The sequence below is a fragment of the Candoia aspera genome, chromosome 7 (assembly GCF_035149785.1).
Source record: "Candoia aspera isolate rCanAsp1 chromosome 7, rCanAsp1.hap2, whole genome shotgun sequence".
NCBI classification, from domain to species: domain Eukaryota; kingdom Metazoa; phylum Chordata; class Lepidosauria; order Squamata; family Boidae; genus Candoia; species Candoia aspera.
Window position 1 is genome coordinate 70495186 of NC_086159.1, and position 23774 is coordinate 70518959.

Below are 23774 nucleotides of genomic sequence, written 5' to 3' on the forward strand. Positions count from 1 at the left end.
GTAAGAATTACATAAAGGAGGACTGTTAATGTTACTGTCAGGCATTTATGTACTTCAGAATGCATTAGGATGCATAAAACAACCAAAGGGTATTATCTTAAATGTGAGAAGGTTTGCTGTGTAACCATCAAGACCAGTTTTAAACACAGATGCTCTGTATTTAAAGAAAATAAGTGCAAAAGCTACACCAATTCCGACTAGCATTGAAGTATATTTGACTCTCTATGCCTTGCTCTATTCATGAATGTGAACCAATAAGAATGGGATTACAGATGGATGCGGCAGTGTCAGGAAGAGTTATTGGGGAAACTGTATTTGGCTAGCTCTGGCTGAGGACATGTTGTAAAAAGCATTGTTCCTTATCTACTGTGGTTTGGATACCCTGTTTCAGTTTAGCCCGATGCTATTGTGAGGCTAATAAAATGTTAGCTCTCACTTTTTTTGCCAAATCCTCAACCTATGTGAAGAAGGAGACTTTGGAGTTGAAAAATCAACAGTTGTTACCATGATTAAAATTTCTCTGGCTATGCTTTCCTGCCTGTGCATTATTTAGTCTTCACTCAAATATCTAATGCCACACTGTGGCTGTAGATAGAATGAGTACAGCTTCAAGCCCAGTGCAAGATGCAAATATATGACTTTTAAAACTCCAGTGGTTTAAGATCCAAATACTTGCAGGGAGCATTATTTCTATCTCTAGTTATTTATGCTCTAGGATCTTCTTCTGTGTATCCTCTCAATCAGGGAGAAACCCATTTATGTAGTAGTGCCCCCTGAGGGATGTATTCACCATATAGAGGATATTTACCATATGTTCCTCATATTTTTGTCTTTAAAAATTCCGGATTATCACCAAAAGAAGACGAAATCTTTGTCTGCTGGCAAAGACAGCTGAAGAAAAAAAGCAGGAGGGCAGAAATTAAGGATAGCCATAGAATGGGAAAGACAACAAATTTAAGAAAATCACAGAAATCAAAGGATTCTTTTATGAGAAGGTGGGCACAGTAAAAGACACAGTAGGTAAGGATCTACTGATAAAGAAGGAAGAGCTTGGCTGTATGGAACAACTGTACAAAAAAGATTAAATCAATCATACATCTAAAGGTTGGTCACTGGACTAGAGCCTTGTTCTTGAAAGTGAACTTCAATGGACCCTAGAAAATATTGCTAACAGGAAAGCTGCAAGAGTTGATGAGGTACTAGCAGAACTGTTTATAACCTTAGAAGATGAGGCAGTTAAAATGCTGCTCACAGCTTATAAGCAGATAGGGAAAATAGTCATGGCTAACAGTCTAGAAAAGATCAATTCGTATTCCAATACAAAAAGTGCTACACAATGCTCAAACTATTGAACAGTTGCTTTTATCTCACATGTAGCTAGGGTGCTCTTGAGATTTTTCAAGTCTTTGAAATACATGGAATGGATACCATATAAACTAGACTCAAACTAAACAGGAACACCCAAAACCACATTACTAGTGTAGGATGGCCACTATAAAAAGGAGGTTTTCTGTTTTTGCCTTATTGGTTATATAATGGCTTTTGATTACGTAGACCACAATAAGTTGTGAATTCTTAAAACATGGAGGTGCCAGGCCACCCTCTGCTTATTGAAGAATTTTGAGATGCCCAGAAAGCAAAAGTTAGAACAGAATATGTAGTACCTAAATGGTTAAAATTGGAAAAGGAGTGTCCAGGGTTGCATATTGTCACCTTATTTAACTTCTATGCAGAACATATCACGAAAAATGTTGGACTAAAGGAAATAGAAATTAAAATTAAAAGTACTGTGATGAATGCCAGCAACCTCAGATACATTGGCTTGATGGCTGGAAGAGAGAGAGGACAAAAGCCAGTCTGCTCTTCAGTATTAAAAAAAACAAACTATGTCAACAGTGTTAACACAGTAAAGAAGAAGTTAAAGCAGCAAAAGACTTTTATCTGTTCAAGTACAGAGACATGCTGACAACAAAAGTACTTATTGTCAAGTCCACAATTTTCCAAATTGTAACATATATCTGAAATCTGGACTAGTCAGAAAAGCTGAAAAAAAGAGGAAAAAACTGATGCCTTTGAATTGTGGTACCCAAGAAAATGGTTGAGAATACCTTGGACCAAAAAGAAGAATAAAACAGTCAGATGAAATAGCACCAGGCTGCTTACTGGAAACAGTAACAAGTAAACCGAGCCTTGCGTATTTTGGACAGATAACGCAAAGGCAAGAGTTAATTGGAGAAGATCCTGATGCTTGGAAAAATGAAAGGTCGAAAAAGGGCAACAGAAGATGAAGCTCGCTATTTCAGATGATACACACAAACTTTAAGAACTTAAAGAAGTGGTTGCTGACAAACTTGATGAACTTACATTGTCCAGTTCACAAAAAGTTGGAAGTGACTGAACAACAGCAAAACTATCATCTAACCCATTTTCCGATGGAATGAGTGCTTTCCATTCCCCCTAATACAGGTTTTCAGTTTCCTGAAAGAAGTCTTCCTAACTTTAGGGGCACTGTTAAGGATATTATGCTGGCCTCTCCTTCTCCTTCACCCTTTCACCTTCCTCTCTGACTACTTATCACCATTTTTATAGAATGTGGAGGTATCTGTTGGGAGATTGACTGTTGATTTGCCTAATCAAGGATGATGCTCCATGTACTGTATGACAGTGCTCTGACCAGCAAACTGGAAATGATCTGGGAGCTAAGCCCTCCTCCTTGTTACCCCTAATGGAATTATAAATGTACAATTTGAATTTCACCCATTTTGCCTTTGTATAAATGGAATTACAAGGGAAAGGTTACATTAGGAAACAAAAGCTGAATTCCACCTATTTAAGCGTCTCAGAATAGGATCAGTTCATCCATTGCTCTGTGGGCACTATGGTGTCACTAAAACTGGGGTTTTCCCAGTGATCAAGGCAGAAATAAAGTATTTTGTGTTCCTCTTACTCTTGCAAATATAATTATAGCTGTACTTCTACTATTTCTTTTACAAATCATACCTGTTTTCCTCTATAAGTCACCACTTCCACTAGCAAGCAAGGCTTTCTTTGGTATACAATTAGGATGGGTAACCTGTGGCCACATGCAGGACCCCCAGACCCTGAAATTGTGTGCAGAAATTCAGTTGCAAAATGTAATTTTTTTCTTTCTAAAAAAATGGTAGTGCAATGGGAAGCATATTTCTTGCTCCCAAATCCTGGGAAATGATTGATTTCATGCTACTGAAATTGAGTGGCAAAATGGCCAAATCTCAGTAGTATAATTTTGGTCTATTTGGGAGAATTAAGGGTGGGAAAGAAAGCAGTGCCAGCTGCAGAGGGCAGCTGTGTAATTCTTAGAAATGATATGACTGCTGAGTTGCTGGCAGGAAGTACATTCTTGGATACCTGCATCTTCCAAAATACCTTTACTAAATTGGTTTTGAATATCTGCATGGCTCTAAACGGTATACTTTCCCCCCATATATAAGATTTTAACTCTTAATTTTGTGTCATTCAGTGGGAAAACCATAGTTGAGCTGGTATTTTGTATGTGTTTTAGATTTAAATTATTTTCAGTTAAATTGCTGCTTCTTGAAAATCATAAGCTGTTTTGTCTATATTGAGAAAAGTGATCTACATTGGCAATGGGAGGAATTTTTAAAAGCTAAAATAGCTTTTAAATGAATAACTTGTTACATAGAGAAGGCAAACAAATTATATAAATTGAATGATTTGGTTGTTCTGTCATTAACTACTGCTTGAGCTAAACTCCAGATTGAGAACAGCCAGCTTTTTACCAACACTAATGTAGTAAACAGAATTCCACATTCATGGTACATCCCATTCTTTTGATAGAGAAGTTTGCATCTGAGTAATCATGTGTGACTAAAAGAAGCAATTACTAACAGACAGTGCAGGTGAACAACCAGTATCACATACGTGTTTTAAAAAGTATTACATTTAACATAAATTTATGGAACAGTCAATGCAAGTTACAGAAAACAAACTTGGCCACTAAAACGGGAACAGTAAAAAAGAACTGTGTGCTAATTTAAGCTGTTAAAAAGATCCACAGGAATGCAAAATACACTTAAGAGTGTGACATGGTGATTAAATGGGCTCCTTTTGGGGAACAGAGAGCCAATTCCAAAGCAGTGGTGCCATCGTTCCCCACTATGTATTCTTACTGGAAATCAGGTATTCCTGGCATCTTTTAGAGAGCACAGAGGCTTATTTAAGAAGATATATTTCAGTAGAAATATTGGACACAGATAATTTAAGTCTACAGTGATTATAACTAGCATTGTGCATCTGGCTTTGTAAGGTAGGGAGAAATGCTCAATGTGTTGAATACTGTTATTGAAACCAAGTATTGTTAATAACTGAGCTGCTATATTTTGCAATAAAATTGTATTTTTAAATCTTGAGATTACCCTATTACAGTAATCAGTATGGGAGGCTGTAGTTGGTCAGTGACCATCATAAAGCCTCCTGCTAAATGGGAGTCTACCAGTGCATTGGTGCAAAAATAGGATCCTAAAAAAAGCTAGAATAACATTGATCTTGGAAAGTCCACTTTAAGTGACCATCATAAAGCCTCCTGCTAAATGGGAGTCTACCAGTGCATTGGTGCAAAAATAGGATCCTAAAAAAAGCTAGAATAACATTGATCTTGGAAAGTCCACTTTAAGTGACCATCATAAAGCCTCCTGCTAAATGGGAGTCTACCAGTGCATTGGTGCAAAAATAGGATCCTAAAAAAAGCTAGAATAACATTGATCTTGGAAAGTCCACTTTACCTCCTGTCACCTCCAGTGGAATATGATGAATGTAGTTGACTCAAACTTTTTAATTATAAACATGAGTACAGCAGAGTTCTAGATAGCTTAAATATAGGTAGTTCTCAGGTTCTGATGACAGTTGGGACCAGAATTTCTGTTGCTAAGTGATGCAGCTGTAAAGCAGGATGTCACGTGACCACATTGCTTAGTGACGGCAATCCTGGAAGTCCCTGTTGCTTTTGTTAAGTGAGGACCACGGAGATCGTTAAGCGAGGACCTCATGTCACCATGACGGAACAGGTGGGAATCCAGAAGCACTTGCTGATGCCGTTGAAACTGCATCCCAGGCAAGCAGACCAGTGGGAGACAGTGATGTGTGAGCAGGTGCCATGGGTGGGTGCTACGGAGTATAGGTGGGCAGGAGCTACAGACTACTAAATCCCCATGCTGCCCAGGGGCTTCTTGGGAGAAAAAGCAGCAGGAGTGGGACTGACTTGCGATCTCCTGCTGGCTTCCCCATTGACTTTGTTTGTGGGAAGCTGGCAGGGAAGGTCGCAAATGGTGATCACATGATTGCAGGAGACTGCAGCCATGGTAATTGCGAACTGGTTGCCAAGTGCCTGAAGCGCAATCGTGTGACCATGGGGATGCTGTGATGGCTGCAACTTTGAGGAATGGTCATAGTCCCCCTCTTTCAGTGCTGTCGTAACTTCAAATGGCTGCTGAATGAGTGGTCACTAAGTGAGGACTACCTGTATTGTTGAAATGGTTGGATGCACCTGCAGTAAATGTGGAAGTGGCAAAGATTAGCATCTTCTGCTGTGTTTTGTTTCAAGGAAATCAGTGATGTAAATATCTGTGCATAATTTGCAAGTGTCAGTACTGTGTATTTTGGTTTCCTAGTTTTTTTTTTTAAACTGTTATAAGAACCTGTGGTGGCAATGCAGGTTAAAGAGTTTCTGCACAGCAGATCAGGATAGTGTGTGGTGTTCCTTCTACCAGGCATTGGCTGAAATCAAGCAGTGTGAACACCAACTGTGGGAAAAACAGATTTTCATTTTGTCTTTTAGCAACTTCTGAATCACATCAAATTTCAGTTCTTTTCTACAATTGACAAGATGGGTAGCAACCTTATCCTGTTAGAAGGGAAATACAGGAAAAAGTGACAGCTCAGATTTAACATTCTACATGGATATTTTAATAATTATATAATGATTATATTAGCAATAATTATACTGCTTATGAATGTTCCTTACTCTTAAATATTTCAAAACATATTCTGTAGGAAATGTCATATGCAATATATACTGTACAGTCATGTGAATAAGTAAATACCCCCCCATTGAAATTTTTGACTTTTTCAACATATTTCAACATACAGATATTTGATCCAATTCAACGTTATTGATAAAGGGAATATAATATAATAAATATGCATCATTTATATTTTGCAGTCCGTTTTGTAATTTAAGTAAACATAAATGCCAATTTCGCATGTGGAAACAGTGAGTATACTCTTACATTTATCACCTCTTCAAATACCTAAAATTAGATTAGGTGCACCAGATCAGGTACAAACGATTAGGACGTCTGGGAGGAACCTGTATTACTGAAATATCAGACATTTGATTTGATTTGTTCCATGTTGTTGAAGTGTGTGATATCACCATGCCTAGATTGAAAGAGCTCTCTGAGGCCTTCAGACAGAGGGTTATAGAAGCCTATGAGTCTGCGGAGGGATTTAAAAAGATTGTCAAACAATTGGACATTGATAATTCCGCTGTCTGGAAGATAATCTACAAGTGGAGAGGATTTCGAGCAACAGCCAACTTGCCCAGGCCAGGCCATCCCAGCAAGTTCATCCTGAGAGCAGAACACAAGATGCTGAAAGAAGTCTCTAAGAACCCCAGAATTTCATCATGTGACCTACAGGTAGCTCTCACCACTATTGATGTCAAATTGCATGAGTTTCCCATTAGAAAGAAGCTGCACAAATTATATCTACATGGGAGGTATGCCAGGAGGAAATCTTTGCTGTCTAGAAAGAACATCAGGGCAACACTAAAGTTTGCTCACTTTATACCTAGGCAAAGACTAGGACTTCTAGTCCTGTCATTGGAACAATGCTCTCTGGACAGACAAGACAAAGATAGAGTTATTTGGCCACAGTACCAGGAGACAAGTTTGGTGAAAACCAAAGACAGCATTTCACCAGAAGAACCTGATACCAACTGTAAAGCATGGTGCTGGAAATGTTATGGTTTTGGGTTGCTTCGCTGCATCTCATCATCATAGGATCCACTATGAATTCTTCGTTGTATCAGAGGGTGCTTGAGGATAATGTAAAACCACCTGTCAGATGATTGAAGTTCAACTGAAAGTGGACCTTGCTATATGACAATTGCCCTAAACATTGCAGTACATCCACCAAAGAATGGCTTAAAAAAAAGAAAAGAAATGGAGGGTTCTGGGATGGCCAAGTCAAGGCCCAGATCTAAATCCCATCAAGGTGCTGTGGGAGGAGTTGACACAGGCTGTGCATGCAAGAAACACCTCAAACATCACACAGTTGAAAAAATTCTGCATGGAGGAGTGGGAAAAAAAAATCCTGGTAAACTGGTAAACAGTGATATGAATTCAGGTTGTTTTTGCCATAGTGGGTAATGCCAGGTATTACAGCCAAGGGTGTACTTACTTTTTCTACAGAAGGAAATGGCATATCTGTTAACTTTTTGTTGAGTAAATGATTGTCAATTTTTCATAGTTTTTTTAATTCAGTTACATCATCTTTGTCTTTATATACTGTTTGAATGAAAATAAAATATTGATATGTCCATATATATTAAAATTTTATGTGGGGTGTACTTTTTCACATGACTATCAGTATGTTGTTGATGCATTTTGTAAAAGTTATATTTGGTTCTTCATAATGACAGTCTTATAATTTGAAAATGGATGCATATGATATTGGGAAGAGTGACACCTCTGGGAATCTATAGGTGCTACTGAGGATCTAGGCTCCTCTTCCTGTTGTGTCTCAGAAATATAGGGCTATTTGTGAACATATTGGGTTAAATGCAATACTCTTGCATGAACAAAGTAGCTTTGGAAATGTTACTTATATTTGTTTTCAGAACTATATTTTTGCAATTTTGTAGAATGTTACATAAGTTGTTCTATCCATCAACAGTGCAAAGTTAGAGCAAATAACCCATTTATGTTTAGAGAGAAATAACTTCCTTTCTATCCTGCCTCCAAAATATTCCTCTACAAATGTACTTAAATTGATTTAGGTAAGGAAATTCATCCATCTGGGGGAAATTCACCAGAAAAATGAATGAATGAATGAATGAATGAATGAATGAATGAATGAATGAATGAATAAAGCTCTTTAAACAATGGCTTAGCCATTGTTTGATGACGAGGAACTTCACTTTTTAAAGTTCAGCAATCTGCTTTGGTGGTCTGATCCTGGGGTGCCCTCTGGGGGGTTGCGAAAATAGGTTGGCCAAAAGCATGCCAACTGCAGATTGCCCACCCAGATTTCCAGGCTGCTTTTTCTTTGGGTAACCAAAGGAAGGTTCACCAATTATCTGGGAGGAACCTTTTTCTAAAAATTAGATGTGACTTTAATTCTTTCAGTAGCAATAATTGCAACAGTGCCCATTTTGAGAAGCTCAGCTGTTACTGGTAGCACTAAACAATTCTGTGTTCTTTTGAACACATAATTGACCTCCAGTTCTAAATATGAGCCATCCCAACATTACATTCCTTTTTGATATGCAGTATTAAATTAGTTGTGGGGTTATTAAAGTTGAGGTCCCAAGTATAAGGGGTTTTCTAGGCTGCTTGTTTAACCTCTGTTGTGCTCTGTCACAAATAGGCCTTTTGTGGAAAGTGCATTCCTTGGGAAATAGCAGTAGGCTAGATAGGAAGAAGGCACATTTTTACATGTTTTGTCCATTAAGGGAGTTGGGTTTTTAAAAAGGTTTTATTTTACTGTTCATGGATTGAGGTTATGACCTTAATAGCCTCATACTTTAAGCTTGTATTTCACCCTCAGTTTTCTGTTTTTTAAGAAGCCGCATCGTGCTTTTTTCTGCGCTTCCAGGTATAGAATGAAAGGACAATATGGAGGGCCGAGCGCCATTCAGTGCTGCTCTGTGCAGCTACTATAGTCACCCGATCCTTTGGACTGAGGCAGCAGCAGGGAAAGACTTCAGTCATAGTGGGAGCATCTGGCTTAATCTTTAGCGGAGGTACACTTTTCTAGGAAAGAATGTTTTCTTAAAAGCATCTAAGAAAGATGATACTTAAAATCCTGAGGTCGTTGGACTTCTGACAATTTTGTGCCATGTTCTGTTCATAAGCCCAGCCTCTACTACTTACCTCTCATGACACCTTATGGCTGTTCTGTAGCTTTAGGCAGTGTGTTTTCAGGAGATGAGTCAGGGCTGATACAACTTACAACAACTTAAATACTTTATCGGTCTCCAGGAATTGCTAATATAGAAATTATTAATGATACTCAAGTGTAATGTAAGTTCTTGACAGGGTTGTTGGGAATAACTTCCATAATTAAGAAATCCTTTCTGTAGCACCTTGCTGACATTAATTTCTAATGGACTATCCATATTTATTACTGTCAGTAGTCCATGAAAGTATAAAAGCTATCCCCTTAATGTGATTCACAGATTATTATTTTAACACTAGGTTGTTAAATTTTAATTTGTTTTACAATTTAAGCCAGAGTTACTCACGTAAAATTATAATTCCTGGTTCACATAATAATATAGTTTCTACTAAAAATAAATTATAAATAAGTGAAGTCTGGTTTATTCCTTAGTCATCTTGGGAGAGAGCAAGTATATGATGTCTGTTCTTCCACATGCGGTTATTTGCTGCTTTACATAATGCTGAAGTTTGATGTAGCAAAAGGTGAAAGATTTATATGGAAAAGATAATAGGTCTGAACTGGCAGTTTGGTATCCATGTAGCCTTCTCATTGCAAAGGCGGCTTTCTTCTATCTTGATAGATGTGTGGTCGTAAAACCTAGAAATCTCAGCAGAGGCCATACAGAATGGGGGGTTCTGGGAGTTAAAGTCCATGCATGTGGCAGGTGCCCAAGTTGGAAAAGGCCTACTTAAGGAGTAGGAAAGATTGGCTCAAGTGGTTACCTGCAAGTGTTATGGGACGCAGCAGATTTCATTTAGGACAGTCAACAGGGAATTTGGGTACTAGGATGGATTTACCATTATCTCAGACTGCTTTCTCAAATTCTTCCCTCATTTCCATAGATTTGGTTGCCCTTCTCTTTTGGTAGAATTGTCTGCCAAGTGGACAAAACACCTTCTTAGGATGTATAACCTATCCTCATACTGGCCTAGTGGTGCACAACATTTTTGCAGCTAGGTGTAGCATTTTTTTTTAAATCTCCAGAGGGTCCTGAGGTAATGAAAAGCTGTCACTGTCTTTGCAGGTGGCAGGGCCTGGTTGAGAAGTGAAGGATCAGTCCTTGTTAGTACTTGGATGGGGGACCTCCAGGGAATACTAAGGATATAGGCTAGACTGGGAAGTCAGAAAACTTCAAAGAAAATGCTGTGACTAACCATTGGGTAGTTTTACCAAGAATACAGCATGATGCGTCTGGGAAGACACCAGGTGACAAACTCCACTCAAAGGAGACTTAGTTACCTACCTAGGGATGTTACTGAAGGATGCAAAGCTAGAGTTTTTGGCCCTGTATCATCTGTTTATATTTTTTAATGGAAGTAATAAAATGAACTTTAAAATAAAACAAAATAACTGTATGAAACTTACCAGAACAAGCATAGATTTTTAACATGTACAACATCTCACTGCTGTTTACCCACCCACCCTGGTTTGTCACCAGATTTTAGCAGCCTGATGGGGATTGTCTCTTGGGATTGCAAAAAAGGGATTATGTTTTGAAGTGAATGGTTCAATTTCTAATGACAGTTGTCTTATAGAATGCTTATTATTCATCTGTCTGCATGTATATTTTTATTCTTCATGTAATAACCTGGGAATTCTGTTACTGTAATATGTTCTTTTTTTTTTCTCTCTCTCTCTCTATATGTATACATGCTGATGGTAAACTGCTTGATTGGGGAGTATTCTGCTACTTCTCCAGATAGCTAAGGCTTTATTTTTTACCTACTGTTCATGTACATAATTTCTTGATTCTTGAGTCTGGACTGGAGAAGGTTCTTGGTACAGATCTTTAATGTCATGGCATTTTTAAATATTTAATTTTGTTTTAGAGGTTACCTAACATACAAATTCTCATACAATAAATAGAAGTGAGGAAGAATTAATTACACTGTTTTCCTGGTGGACAAGGAATTTTGCATGGTGTTTGCCACTTTTTGAACCATCTGTGTAGAGCCATTAGAGCAGCCTTTCTCATCCTTTGACCCTGGAGGAACCCTTGAAATATCTTTCAGGCCTTGGGGAACCCCTGCACATTCAGGCTCAAATATACGCCAGAAGTTACAAACTTACTATTATATTTGTTTCGTGTGTAGGCCTGTATATATGCATTAACCATATTCTTAAACTGAAAATAAAGAATGAAACTTACCTCTTTAATGTGAAGTGGCCTGAATTTGAAATAATTTTTTAAATAAATGGTGATCTCCCAGAGAACCCCTAGTGACCTCTCACGGAACCCTAGGGTGCCACAGAACCCTGGTTGAGAAACCCTGCGCTAGAGTGTTAGAAGGTAAAGCTCCTCTTCAGGCATTCTCAGCTGAAATGAATTGTAGGGGATTACATGAAATAAACTGTTCAAGTCACCATTGTGCATTTCTGAAACTAGTGTTTGTAGTTGATAGTTGATTGTGTTGTTGTTTATTCGTTTAGTCGCTTCCGACTCTTCGTGACTTCATGGACCAGCCCACGCCAGAGCTTCCTGTCGGTCGTCAACACCCCCAGCTCCCCCAGGGACGAGTCCGTCACCTCTAGAATATCATCCATCCATCTTGCCCTTGGTCGGCCCCTCTTCCTTTTGCCTTCCACTCTCCCTAGCATCAGCATCTTCTCCAGGGTGTCCTGTCTTCTCATTATGTGGCCAAAGTATTTCAGTTTTGCCTTTAATATCATTCCCTCAAGTGAGCAGTCTGGCTTGATTTCCTGGAGGATGGACTGGTTGGATCTTCTTGCAGTCCAAGGCACTCTCAGAATTTTCCTCCAACACCACAGTTCAAAAGCATCGATCTTCCTTCGCTCAGCCTTCCTTATGGTCCAGCTCTCGCAGCCATATGTTACTACAGGGAACACCATTGCTTTAACTATGCGGGCCTTTGTTGTCAGTGTGATGTCTCTGCTCTTAACTATTTTATCGAGATTTGTCATTGCTCTTCTTCCAAGGATTAAGCGTCTTCTGATTTCCTGACTGCAGTCAGCATCTGCAGTAATCTTTGCACCTAGGAATACAAAGTCTTTCACTGCTTCTACATTTTCTCCCTCTATTTGCCAGTTATCAATCAAGCTGGTTGCCATAATCTTGGTTTTTTTGAGGTTTAGCTGCAAACCAGCTTTTGCACTTTCTTCTTTCACCTTCATCATAAGGCTCCTCAGTTCCTCTTCACTTTCAGCCATCAAAGTGGTATCATCTGCATATCTGAGATTGTTAATGTTTCTTCCAGAGATTTTAACTCCAGCCTTGGATTCTTCAAGGCCAGCTTGTCGCATGATGTGTTCTGCATACAAGTTGAATAGGTAGGGTGAGAGTATACAGCCCTGCCGTACTCCTTTCCCAATCTTAAACCAGTCTGTTGTTCCGTGGTCTGTTCTTACTGTTGCTACTTGGTCGTTATACAGATTCTTCAGGAGGCATACAAGATGACTTGGTATCCCCATACCACTAAGAACTTGCCACAATTTGTTATGGTCCACACAGTCAAAGGCTTTAGAATAGTCAATAAAACAGAAATAGATGTTTTTCTGAAACTCCCTGGCTTTTTCCATTATCCAGCGGATATTGGCAATTTGGTCTCTAGTTCCTCTGCCTTTTCTAAACCCAGCTTGTACGTCTGGCAATTCTCGCTCCATGAACTGCTGAAGTCTACCTTGCAGGATCTTGAGCATTACCTTACTGGCATGTGAAATGAGTGCCACTGTTCGATAGTTTGAACATTCTTTAGTGTTTCCCTTTTTTGGTATGGGGATATAAGTTGATTTTTTCCAGTCTGATGGCCATTCTTGTGTTTTCCAAATTTGCTGGCATATAGCATGCATTACCTTGACAGCATCATCTTGCAAGATTTTGAACAGTTCAGCTGGGATGCTGTCGTCTCCTGTTGCCTTGTTATTAGCAATGCTTCTTAAGGCCCACTCAACCTCACTCTTCAGGATGTCTGGCTCTAGCTCACCGACCACACTGTCAAAGCTATCCCTGATATTGTTATCCTTCCTATACAGGTTTTCTGTATATTCTTGCCACCTTTTCTTGATCTCTTCTTCTTCTGTTAGGTCCTTGCCATCTTTGTTTTTGATCATACCCATTTTTGCCTGGAATTTACCTCCAATGTTTCTAATTTTCTGGAAGAGGTCTCTTGTCCTTCCTATTCTATTGTCTTCTTCCACTTCCGCGCATTGCTTGTTTAAAAATAATTCCTTATCTCTTCTGGCTAAACTCTGGAATTTTGCATTTAATTGGGCATATCTCCCCCTATCACTGTTGCCTTTTGCTTTCCTTCTTTCTTGGGCTACTTCTAGTGTCTCAGCAGACAGCCATTTTGCCTTCTTGGTTTTCTCTTTCTTTGGGATGTATTTTGTTGCCGCCTCCTGAACAATGCTGCCAACTTCTGTCCAGAGTTCTTCCGGGACCCTATCTACTAAGTCCAGTCCCTTAAATCTATTCTTCACCTCCACTGCATATTCCTTAGGAATATTAGTGAGCTCATATCTAGCTGATCTGTGGGTCTTCCCTAATCTCTTTAGTCTGATCCTAAATTGTGCAAGAAGAAGTTCGTGATCTGAACTACAGTCAGCTCCAGGCCTTGTTTTTACCGACTGTACAGATGTCCGCCACCTTTGGCTGCAAAGGATGTAATCAATCTGATTTCGGTGTTGTCCATCTGGTGAAGTCCATGTATAAAGCCGTCTCTTAGGTTGTTGGAAGAGAGTGTTTGTTATGCAGAGTGAATTGTCTTGGCAAAATTCTATCAGCCTGTGTCCTGCTTCGTTTTGTTCTCCCAGGCCATACTTACCTGTAATTCGAGGTGTCATTTGACTGCCCACCTTAGCATTCCAGTCTCCTGTGATGAAAATAACATCTCTTTTAGGCGTGTTGTCCAGTAGGTGCTGCAGATCCTCATAGAACTGCTCTACTTCAGCTTCTTCAGCATTTGTGGTTGGGGCGTATATTTGGATCACTGTGATGTTAGATGGCTTGCCCTGAATTCGAATTGAGATCATTCTATCATTTTTTGGGTTGTATCCAAGCACTGCTTTAGCCACTTTACTATTAATTATGAAGGCTACTCCATTTCTTCTGTGGTCCTCTTGTCCGCAGTAGTAGATCTGGTGGTCATTTGATGTGAAGTGGCCCATTCCAGTCCATTTCAGTTCACTGACGCCCAGAATGTCTATCTTTAATCTTGACATCTCACCAATAACCACATCCAATTTGCCCTGGCTCATAGATCTTACATTCCAGGTTCCGATGGTGTGTTGATCCTTAGAACATCGGATTCGCCGTTCACCACCAGCACCGTCGGCCGCTAGCCGTCCTTTCGGCTTTGAGCTAGCTGCGTCATCACGTCTGGGGCTAGTTGAGCTCATCCTCTGTTCCTCCCCAGTAGCATTTTGACCATCTTCCGACCTGGGAGTCTCATCTTCCGATGGTATACCGACATATCTCTGGTTGTACTGATCCATTTAGTTTTCACGGCAAGAATACTGAGGTGGGTTGCCATTACCTTCCCCAGGGATCGCATTTAGTCTGACCTCTCTGTCATGACCTTCCCGTCTTGGGTGGCCCTTCACGGTTTAGCTCATGGCATCATTGAGGTGCTCAAGCTCCAGCACCACGACAAGGTAACGATCCTTTGCTGAAGAGTTGATTGTAACCTCAATTAATTATGTAATAAGTGACAAACCTAGTGCTTTAAATTAATCCAGATACCTTATTTTCAGTAGATAAGATTGTAAAGGAAGGTCTTTCAGATTATAATGTTTATTTTGTTAGAATATAGTAGAAGACCATAGCGCTAAACATGTATTGAGTAGGTGCTTTAACATTAGGTTGGAGGTGAAGGTGATGTAGCTATGACATATTACTCCATTAGTAATCAAGGTTGATAACACAAGAAAAACTAGCTTTCATTTAAAATTTTCTGAGGAGGCACCTATCAGTTTCTTATCTTCAGACTGTAATGGAGTATCTATATATGCTATGATATTTGCAAACTAGAGGTTTTATTTTTAAAATCTGTTCAGTTTTGTCTGATTTTCAGAGACTGCCTGGACAAGTCCCTGCAGTTTTCTTGGCAAGGTTTTTCAGAAGTGGTTTGCCATTGCCTCCTTCTTAGGGCTGAGAGAAAACAACTGGCCCAAGGTCACCCAGCTGGCTTTGTGCCCACGGTGGGACTAGAACTCACAATCTCCCGGTTTCTAGCCTGATGCCTTAACTGCTACACTAGACTGGCTCTGCAGCCTAGAATAAATCTTCACAATTGACTTATGGAAAAGAATATATTTCAGAACGTGACACTACAGTCAAACAGGCTTGCAGGAGTTATATGCTACCATAAACAGTAGCTGTGAATGAGACCCAGCATTTTTATGGCACATTTTGTAAGGGAGCATCAGATCATGGTGACAATTTTGAGAAAGCAATTAAGTGCTCAGATCAGTATTCAGGTATAATTCCACTAATGCCAGGGTGATATTGGTAAATTCCTTTTCATTACTGATGGGGGAGGAAGGAGGAGTTGATATTAAATGAGTCTTGAGAATGACAAGGAACCCTGGGATAATGACAGAGTTGTTGCTTCATTGTCCTCTCATCACAGTTACAACTTTATACTTCATCTATTCCAAGGAATGTACTTTTGACAAAACACCAGGGAGACTTCCTGTAAATTTTAGTAGTGTGGAATAAGCTCTTAGAATAAATGACTTTTTTTGTGAGTTTTTGTTTTTGTTTTTGTTTTTACTGAGAGAGTAAAAGCAAAATATTGTTTATAAGCACAATATTTTGAAAAGGCAAGGCAGAGTTAATTTTGGTCTTTATACTATCTATACAATATGAAACTTTGTGTAGGGATACAGTTTAATGAAAGGAAAGACCACCCTGGAACCAGTTAGATTACAAATTGCTAAAATGATACAAGTCATATTATGGTTCTGAATTTTATGGCTTTAATCGCATAAACTTGCTAGAAGAAACACAGAGGTACTTTTTAGGCTAATATTATTTTTATCCCTAGTACAGTAGGAAAAAAAGACGGCCTCGTGTGGCACAGAGTGGTAGGCAGCAGTATTGCAACCGAAATTCTCCCCACGACCCGAGTTCAATCCCAGTGGAAGCTGGATTCTCAAGTAGCCGGCTCAGGTTGACTCAGCCTTCCATCCTTCCGAGGTTGGTAAAATGAGCACCCAGCTTGCTGGGGAAGGTGACGACTGGGGAGGGCAATGGCAAACCACCCCACTATAGTCTGCCAAGAAAATGTCGCGAAAGTGGTGTCCCCCCAAAGGGTCAGACATGACTCTGTGCTTGCACAGGGGACCTTTCACCATCACACAGTAGGAAAACTTCTACTAGCATAGAAATAAATTTCTTTAATACAAATAGGTGCAGATGGAAAAGATGTTATCTGGAAAAAAGACTACTATTCAACACAGTAAAAGTTGACTAAAGAAATGAAAAAGACTTGTATTTTTCAGTAGGCATTGTATCGTGAGCAGATTTGGTACTGATTCAGTGAAAAATAAAATATTACATAGACATGGAAAGGTTGAGCATATGTGGGCAAAAATTAGTATAATATAATGCACAATATATTTTTATTGCTCATCATATATGGCACTGAAAAGGGGGTTCTTTTCACTACTGGAAAGACTTTAGAAATACCTGTCATATTTAGAATATTTTAATGCAGTTGCAATCAACTAATAATACAGGTTCATTAGTCTGTATTTTGTAAAGACATTCCTTCGTGGGTCATGTGTACATTGGATATATGAGGTGCTCATTTTGGGAAACCAGTGGTTTTAGCATTTCCTGTTGTATAATTTAGAACCACTTTGAAAACTATCTACAGAAGATACTCATCTGTTTAATGTGGTTTGATGCTGGATTTAGAGGACACTACCCAGAATTACACAAACTAACTTTTTGTGAATTAAGAATTCTCTTTATGTACCTCTAAAATTGCTTCAGGAGGTCTCTAGAAATGTTGGGTATATAATTCTGTTGGAGAGAGAGAGTGAATAAAATCCACTATATGATGTTGAACTTATTATGTCATTGAACATCAAGTGATAATACTGCTATCTCGATAGCTTTGAATCAGGAATTGTATTGTTGCAGTTAAAGATAACTCAGCCTCTGGTCATATGTGTGCCATTTTTTTCAGGTATCATTTGCTTTACATTGAACAAGCTGAACTCATAGGGTGGTTATATGAAGTTAACATGAGAGAAAGTTCTGTATGTACTGCCTTTAGCTACCGGACCAATGGCAAATGTAAATGAAATAAGTAATACATGATAATGTATAAAAGTCTTTAGACTGGTGGTAGCTTCCTGATGTTAATGAGAGATAAGGGGGAAGTTGTTTTTGAAGGATTCCTAATCAGTTTCTTGTGCTTAGCCTAAAAATGAATTAATTACTTTGACCAAAATTCAAGTTGTACACCAGCAATTGAGTAGCCATGTTCTTGAAAAAGGAGCACTTAATTATTTATTTATTGAATTTCTGTTGCATGTTCTTCTATCATTTTTCTTTCTGTGGGTTTCCCCTCCCCTGCAATATTTTAATTTTTTGTTCCTTGTACTTTTTGTGATTATATTGTTCACCTTGACAAATATTGTTGCATATGTTTTGGTGTTTTAGAATCTATGTAAACAGTTACATCTGATAAAATGAGTGCTAGCAACTCCATAAAAATGCTTCTTTATTATTAGGCTTTACTGTATTACATGACTAAATTCCTGTTTAAAGCTCAACAGATTAAAGAAGAATGAGAATCAGAAAATTGTACATTCCTGCAGCTTAAATGTTACTCTCATTTGCTCAATGTTTTACTGTCAATTTTTAATCACCAATAGCACCAATAATATTTCTGAAAGCAACAAAGCAACTGGGTAGCTAATCCTACAGCTCTATTTTTTTCTGTATTAGTGTCATGAGTAAGGATGGCGAGCAGGGGGCTCCCATCCAGGCTGTAAAGTGCATGCGTAGTACTGAGGAATTAAGCAGCCATTCAAAGAGACACAGATCAGGCCCACCTTAGCTTTGGGGGTTTATATGTCTGGGTTTTTCCCACGCTTATTCAGTTTGTTAGGATTCTGTTTATGTAGCAGTAATAAACATTAGAGAACTACTCCTCGTCTCAGCGTGTGTCTCACTGTTAGGACATCTACCTTGTCCTTAGTTTTGGAAATAAGTGCTTCATGGTGTGTATGTATACATGTGAAGAAGCCTTTATTTGTTTACAACATTGATTTCTCTGATTTGGCATCTTTTTCATGTAAAGATAGAAGGTTATGGAAAAAAAGGTTACCTGAGGGACCACCTCCTCCTCATTACATCAACCCTTCCCACCTGATCATGCAGAAAGGGCATGCTGCGGACCCCTTCTGTAAGAGAATTCCGTCTGGCGGGGTTCAGGAAGCTTGCCTTCTCTGCAATAGCTCCCACCCTCTGGAACATTCTTCCCCCGGAGGTGAGGTTAGCCCCATCGCTCCTGGCCTTCCAGAGGAACCTGAAGACTTGGCTCTGCTGCCTTGCTTGGGGTGGGGAGGGAAGTAGTTATGCTTGGGGATGGCTAGTGTCTTAGAGGGCTTCTCAGACACATGGACTGAATTAGACCTTTCTGCCACTTGGATTTTATTCTTATTTTTATATTTATTGATAATTGTATTTATATTTTATATATTGTATTTATATTTTATAGTTATTGTTTTAATTGATTACTTTTATTGTAAGCCACCCAGAGTCCCTCTTTTGGGGGGAGATGGGCGGCGACAAAATTTGATAAAATAAAATAAAACAAAATAGTTGTAGAAGAAAGTAGCTAAAAATCTTCCTTTGTAGATAGAGACCAAACAGAAAAAGTATTTTCAGCCACTAAATAAGTAACAACTTAGAACATTTTAATTACAGAGATTGAGGAGGTTATCAACAAAGTATAGAACAGAAAAGATCTACCCAACCATCACTGGAGAAAAAGAAGAAAATGTGAAAAAGAACAGATACAAAGATATACTGCCATGTAAGTCTGAGTCTCTTCCACATACGTTTTAATAACATTTATTAAGCTATCTTTCTGGTTAACATTTACAGTCTTGTGTGTAGGTGAATTAGATGGTAATTATTTGCTGAAAAGAATATTTTTCCAAAGATGTTTCATCTGCCTAAATTAATGCTTCTTTTTATGTTTGCCACCCTTGCAGCCACTATTTAAAAACTGTCTCCAAGTGCTGAAAAAAGTGTTAATTAAGTGTGACCTCCAAACCAATGTAGCAAAAGTTTTTCTGAATCATCAAACATGCTATTTATCTACATGCCCATCTACTTTCAAAATGTCATTTTTCTTACAATTTACTTCTCTTAGGGGAAAAGAGAGAGAACCTGGACTGAATATTGACTGTGCATAGTATATAGGGCTCTGATAGTATCTTATTTGAAGATACATGATACTTAAGTGATAACAATAACAACATTTGTGAAAGCTTAACTAGAGTTAAAATGCAAAGTTTAAGCATGTAGGACATTAATCATGTTCTCCTATAGTCATGAGATTTTGAATAATGGCAATTGCCTGGCTTTTTGGCTGCTTTGGAGAAAAACCTCTCTCCACTACTCATTTTTATCGTTTATTCTACCTTGGAATGACTTATCTTATAGACAACAAAATGGAGAAGTAGCTTCCTTCACTCCCTGTTGTGCGATTAGACTGTTGGGATGCTAAGACTACATATATCTAGAGTTAGCCACAGGAATTGAATTGAACTCCATGACAGTTGAGAGGAGAACCCTAAGCACTTCATATTCTAGGGCTCGCCTGCCTCTTTTTCCTGTCACAGCCCTGTGTGTTCTCAAAAAAAACACAGCTTGCGGCTGGTAACCCTTGAAATAAAATGAAGTGGACTGCACCAATCCAAGACACTGGCTGCCTGAAGTGAAAGCCAAGATAGCTGTCTGCTCATTGCATACACACAGGGTAGACTGTAAGTTGACTATTTCTTCAGTACTGCTCGTGGGGCTTTCTCCTCTCTGAACCTGAGGATAAAAAGCTAACCTAGAAGGGTGCAAGTTGCGTTGTATACCTTTTCTGTTCTCCAGAAGAACAGAAGGGCCAGGGAAAGCCCAGGAGAAACAAATGAGGGTTGCCACTAATATCTCTCCATTCTCAAACCTCCTACTGAGAGGTTAACCCTGTGGTGTAATGAAGTTGGACTAGTTAAGATTCAAAGCACTTGTGCAAGTGACTAATCAGTATCATGTGACTAATCAGTATTTGATTGGTGGAGCACACCTACTGACATGCAAAGTAACGTTCCGTAAATTTGCTGTATTTTAGTTGATCACAGTAGAGTTAAACTGACGTTAAAAACTCCCACACAAGATTCTGACTACATCAATGCAAACTTTATTAAGGTATGTATTAATGTAATTTTATGACCTTGTGTGATGTGCTGACACGTTGGGAATACTTCAAAATGCTAATTTACATTTCTCAATGGAGACCAACTTTGACAGAGAAGTATTGTGTGTGATTCTGTTGAACTTGAATGCAAAGAAACTAAAACCCCAAAAACTGAAATAAGGAAAGAAAAAAAGAAAAGATGATCCTATAAACCGTTAGTGCAGGAAACAATAACTGCTGAATTAATTTACCAAAATTAGGCACAAAACCAAAGGAAATAAAACCTCTGATTATAGCAATTTGTAATAACCTGTTTTGACTGGCTGTACTAATATGTATGTGAATAAGAGAGAGGCCTTAATTGATTAACAGTTTTGAATAAAGAATCTTAGTAATTGTACAGCTTTTAATTAATTGACTGGTTGCATGTGATAAATATTTTATAAAGTCCAAGCAAATTGGAAACCTTTTTACTTCTGCCTTTTGGAAGTATGACACAAATTAACATGTAATTCTTCCAGAAGGCAGAAGTAAATTAACATCATTTGTTTTATGTATTTATATTACAGAAGCAATACTGTGTATTATTCCCAAAGCAGCTTATATAATAGAAAATAGCTATTATGGGTTAGATTTTAGGCCACCGGATTCTTGCATCTGTGGTGTCTTTTCCTCAAATTCAGATTAGGTGATTCTTATTATAATTTTTTTTTTAAAAAAGATTAGGCGATTCTTAATGAAGTCCTGTATCATTTAAAAAAAAATCTCAATATTTGTTGGTTTTGTTTTGTTTTTAAATAAACTGTTTCACTTTAGGAAAACAAGACCAAAAGGAAGAGCAATCAGTTAAAGAAAATAATTCATATGTTTTGCAGCCTGTACATAGAAAGAGGACTAAGCATGTTCCCTGAGTTGCTCAATCATTTGGGCTGTTACAGTGAACTTTTATTTGAGGGTTTGCTACTTAACTTGTATTTTATTAATAAAAATTGGTATTTGTCCAAGGATTTGTTTAAATCTTCATTTCATTTTGAAAAGGAAATCTTGTTGACACTTTGTGTCTATTTTGAAAATGCATGTGCTTATTATCATATCTGTCTTTGGAACAATCTTGGACATTTTATGTGTAAGAGCAGTCTCAAGATGTATCTCGTTCTGTAATAATATGCAGTTGTATATTGCAATTTTAGGGAGTACATGGGCCAAAAGCATATGTTGCTACCCAGGGACCATTAGCAAATACAGTAATAGATTTCTGGAGGATGATATGGGAGTACAATGTTGCAGTAAGTAACTTAAATACAGAATTGTTTATATTTTGTGAACTTTTGCTAAGAATTTGATTTGACTGGGGTAGGCCACTTCTGGTTGCCTAGCAGCCCAAGATTGTCCTATCAAAAATTGGAAGTAGATTGGCTGAATTTTTGTAATGTCTCAATTGTTTTGGAAGGCCTGATGCTCCTGTCCCAACTGTTAAACCCTTCATATGTATTCACCTCCCACAAAGGTCAGCTTCTAGATAATTTAAGCCCTTTGTTGATGGGGAATGGCAATTAAGGATAGGAATGGGAGGAGGCCTCTGGAAGGCAAATCAGCTCTCAGAATCCCCAGTTCCCCAAAATTTTGTTTTTGGGGGCTAAAAAATGGCACTCAGTCTCCCAAAGTCTTCCCTTACTAATGCCTACCTAAAAGCTGACGAACTGCAATAACAGAAAGGGCTGGAAGTTTTGTCCTCTTCCAGAAATAACCTTCCATGGCTCTCTGGAAAATTGTCAGCTCAGCCCCTGATATCTCAAATATTATCCACCCCTTAATGTTCTGTCATTACGAGATATATTAAATCCTTGCTGGGAAAGTGTTGGCAATACCATGGAATTAGAGACTCCCCCTTGCCCCTGTTTACTCTGATTAAGACTTCATTAAAAAATAAAGTACCTTCTAAGTATGAGATCACTTACATGGGGCTGACTTTGAAGACTACCTGGAAGCTTCAGTTAATGCAAAATGCAGCAGCCCACGTATTGGCAGACAAGAGCTCCACAGGGATTCAGTAAGGCAAGGATTTTGGCGACTTTTTATAGTCACATCTGTTTTCCCCCCCCAGATTATTGTAATGGCCTGTCGAGAATTCGAAATGGGAAGGGTATGTATGGATAACATTAGTTTCCTTTTGCATTTGCCAAATTTGCTACAGGTGATAATGAAATTAAATCCTGACTTACAGTTTTAGCTTTATTTAGTGAAAAAAAACCTCCAGAAAAGACCACAACTAATGGTCCTTTAGTCTACTTCCTTTTGTAGACTAAAAGGACATCTATAGACATCTCAAGAGTCCATTTAAAGTTAAATAGCATTTAGTATTTTCTTGTGCCACTTAAAAACCAGGGTATGAACATTTTTACAACGCTAAATTTTCTGACATCAAGACGAATCATAATATTGCTATGAAATTTCAAGTTTCAAAAAGACTAAATGTGAAAAACTGAGGAAGTAGATTGCGAACTAAAAAGGTTGGGAGGACTTTGTCCATTTAAAGTCTGAAATGTATGTCTTCCGAAGTGTGTATATCTTTTTTTTAAACCGCATATTTTGCTAACAGAAAAAATGTGAACGTTACTGGCCACTGTATGGGGAAGACGGTGTTTCCTTTGGACCATTCCACATTTCTTGTGTAAGTGTTCTTACAATTGATAGCCTTTAAATGAAGTTGTAATTTGCGTTTAATATGCACATTTGTGTGAACATTGAACAAATCAACTTATTTTAAAGAAACTCCATTCTTCTGCGGTTATATGAATTAATCACTGGTGGTTCTGAAGTGTTTTAGTTTGAATAAATTGAATAATCATACAAGTAGCAAAAGCAGATTTCTAAATTCTTATCCTCAGTGATGCTACATTGATATCTTGTTCAGACATGTGTGCATTAATAATGGAGCATTTTCCCTTGAAATTAAACTTCAAAAATAGAGAAATTGTACATTAGCCTTATTCATGAAACCATGCTATGGGTAACTTGTGACATTCCCCCTCTTCTCCACTGTGGTGCAACTAGAAGATTAGGAGATTTTACTGCCATTTTTAAATTGTCACGGTTCGCTGATTTGCACAAACCTGGATAGACTGGTCAGTCTGAGCAAAGTTTACTATTGCTTATGTGTTAAAG

General features: G+C 38.4%; 1 protein-coding gene across 2 annotated transcripts in view; it reads left to right on the forward strand.

The window, feature by feature from the left end:
• PTPN12 (protein tyrosine phosphatase non-receptor type 12) overlaps positions 1-23774 on the forward strand; it is a 68994-nt gene that overhangs the window by 24575 nt on the left and 20645 nt on the right. For both annotated transcript variants that reach the window (XM_063308072.1, XM_063308073.1), the window contains exons 2-6: positions 19124-19232; positions 20544-20620; positions 21800-21895; positions 22714-22752; positions 23209-23280. In XM_063308072.1, coding sequence (XP_063164142.1) covers positions 19124-19232; positions 20544-20620; positions 21800-21895; positions 22714-22752; positions 23209-23280 — 393 coding nt within the window. The remainder of the gene's footprint in view (positions 1-19123; positions 19233-20543; positions 20621-21799; positions 21896-22713; positions 22753-23208; positions 23281-23774) is intronic.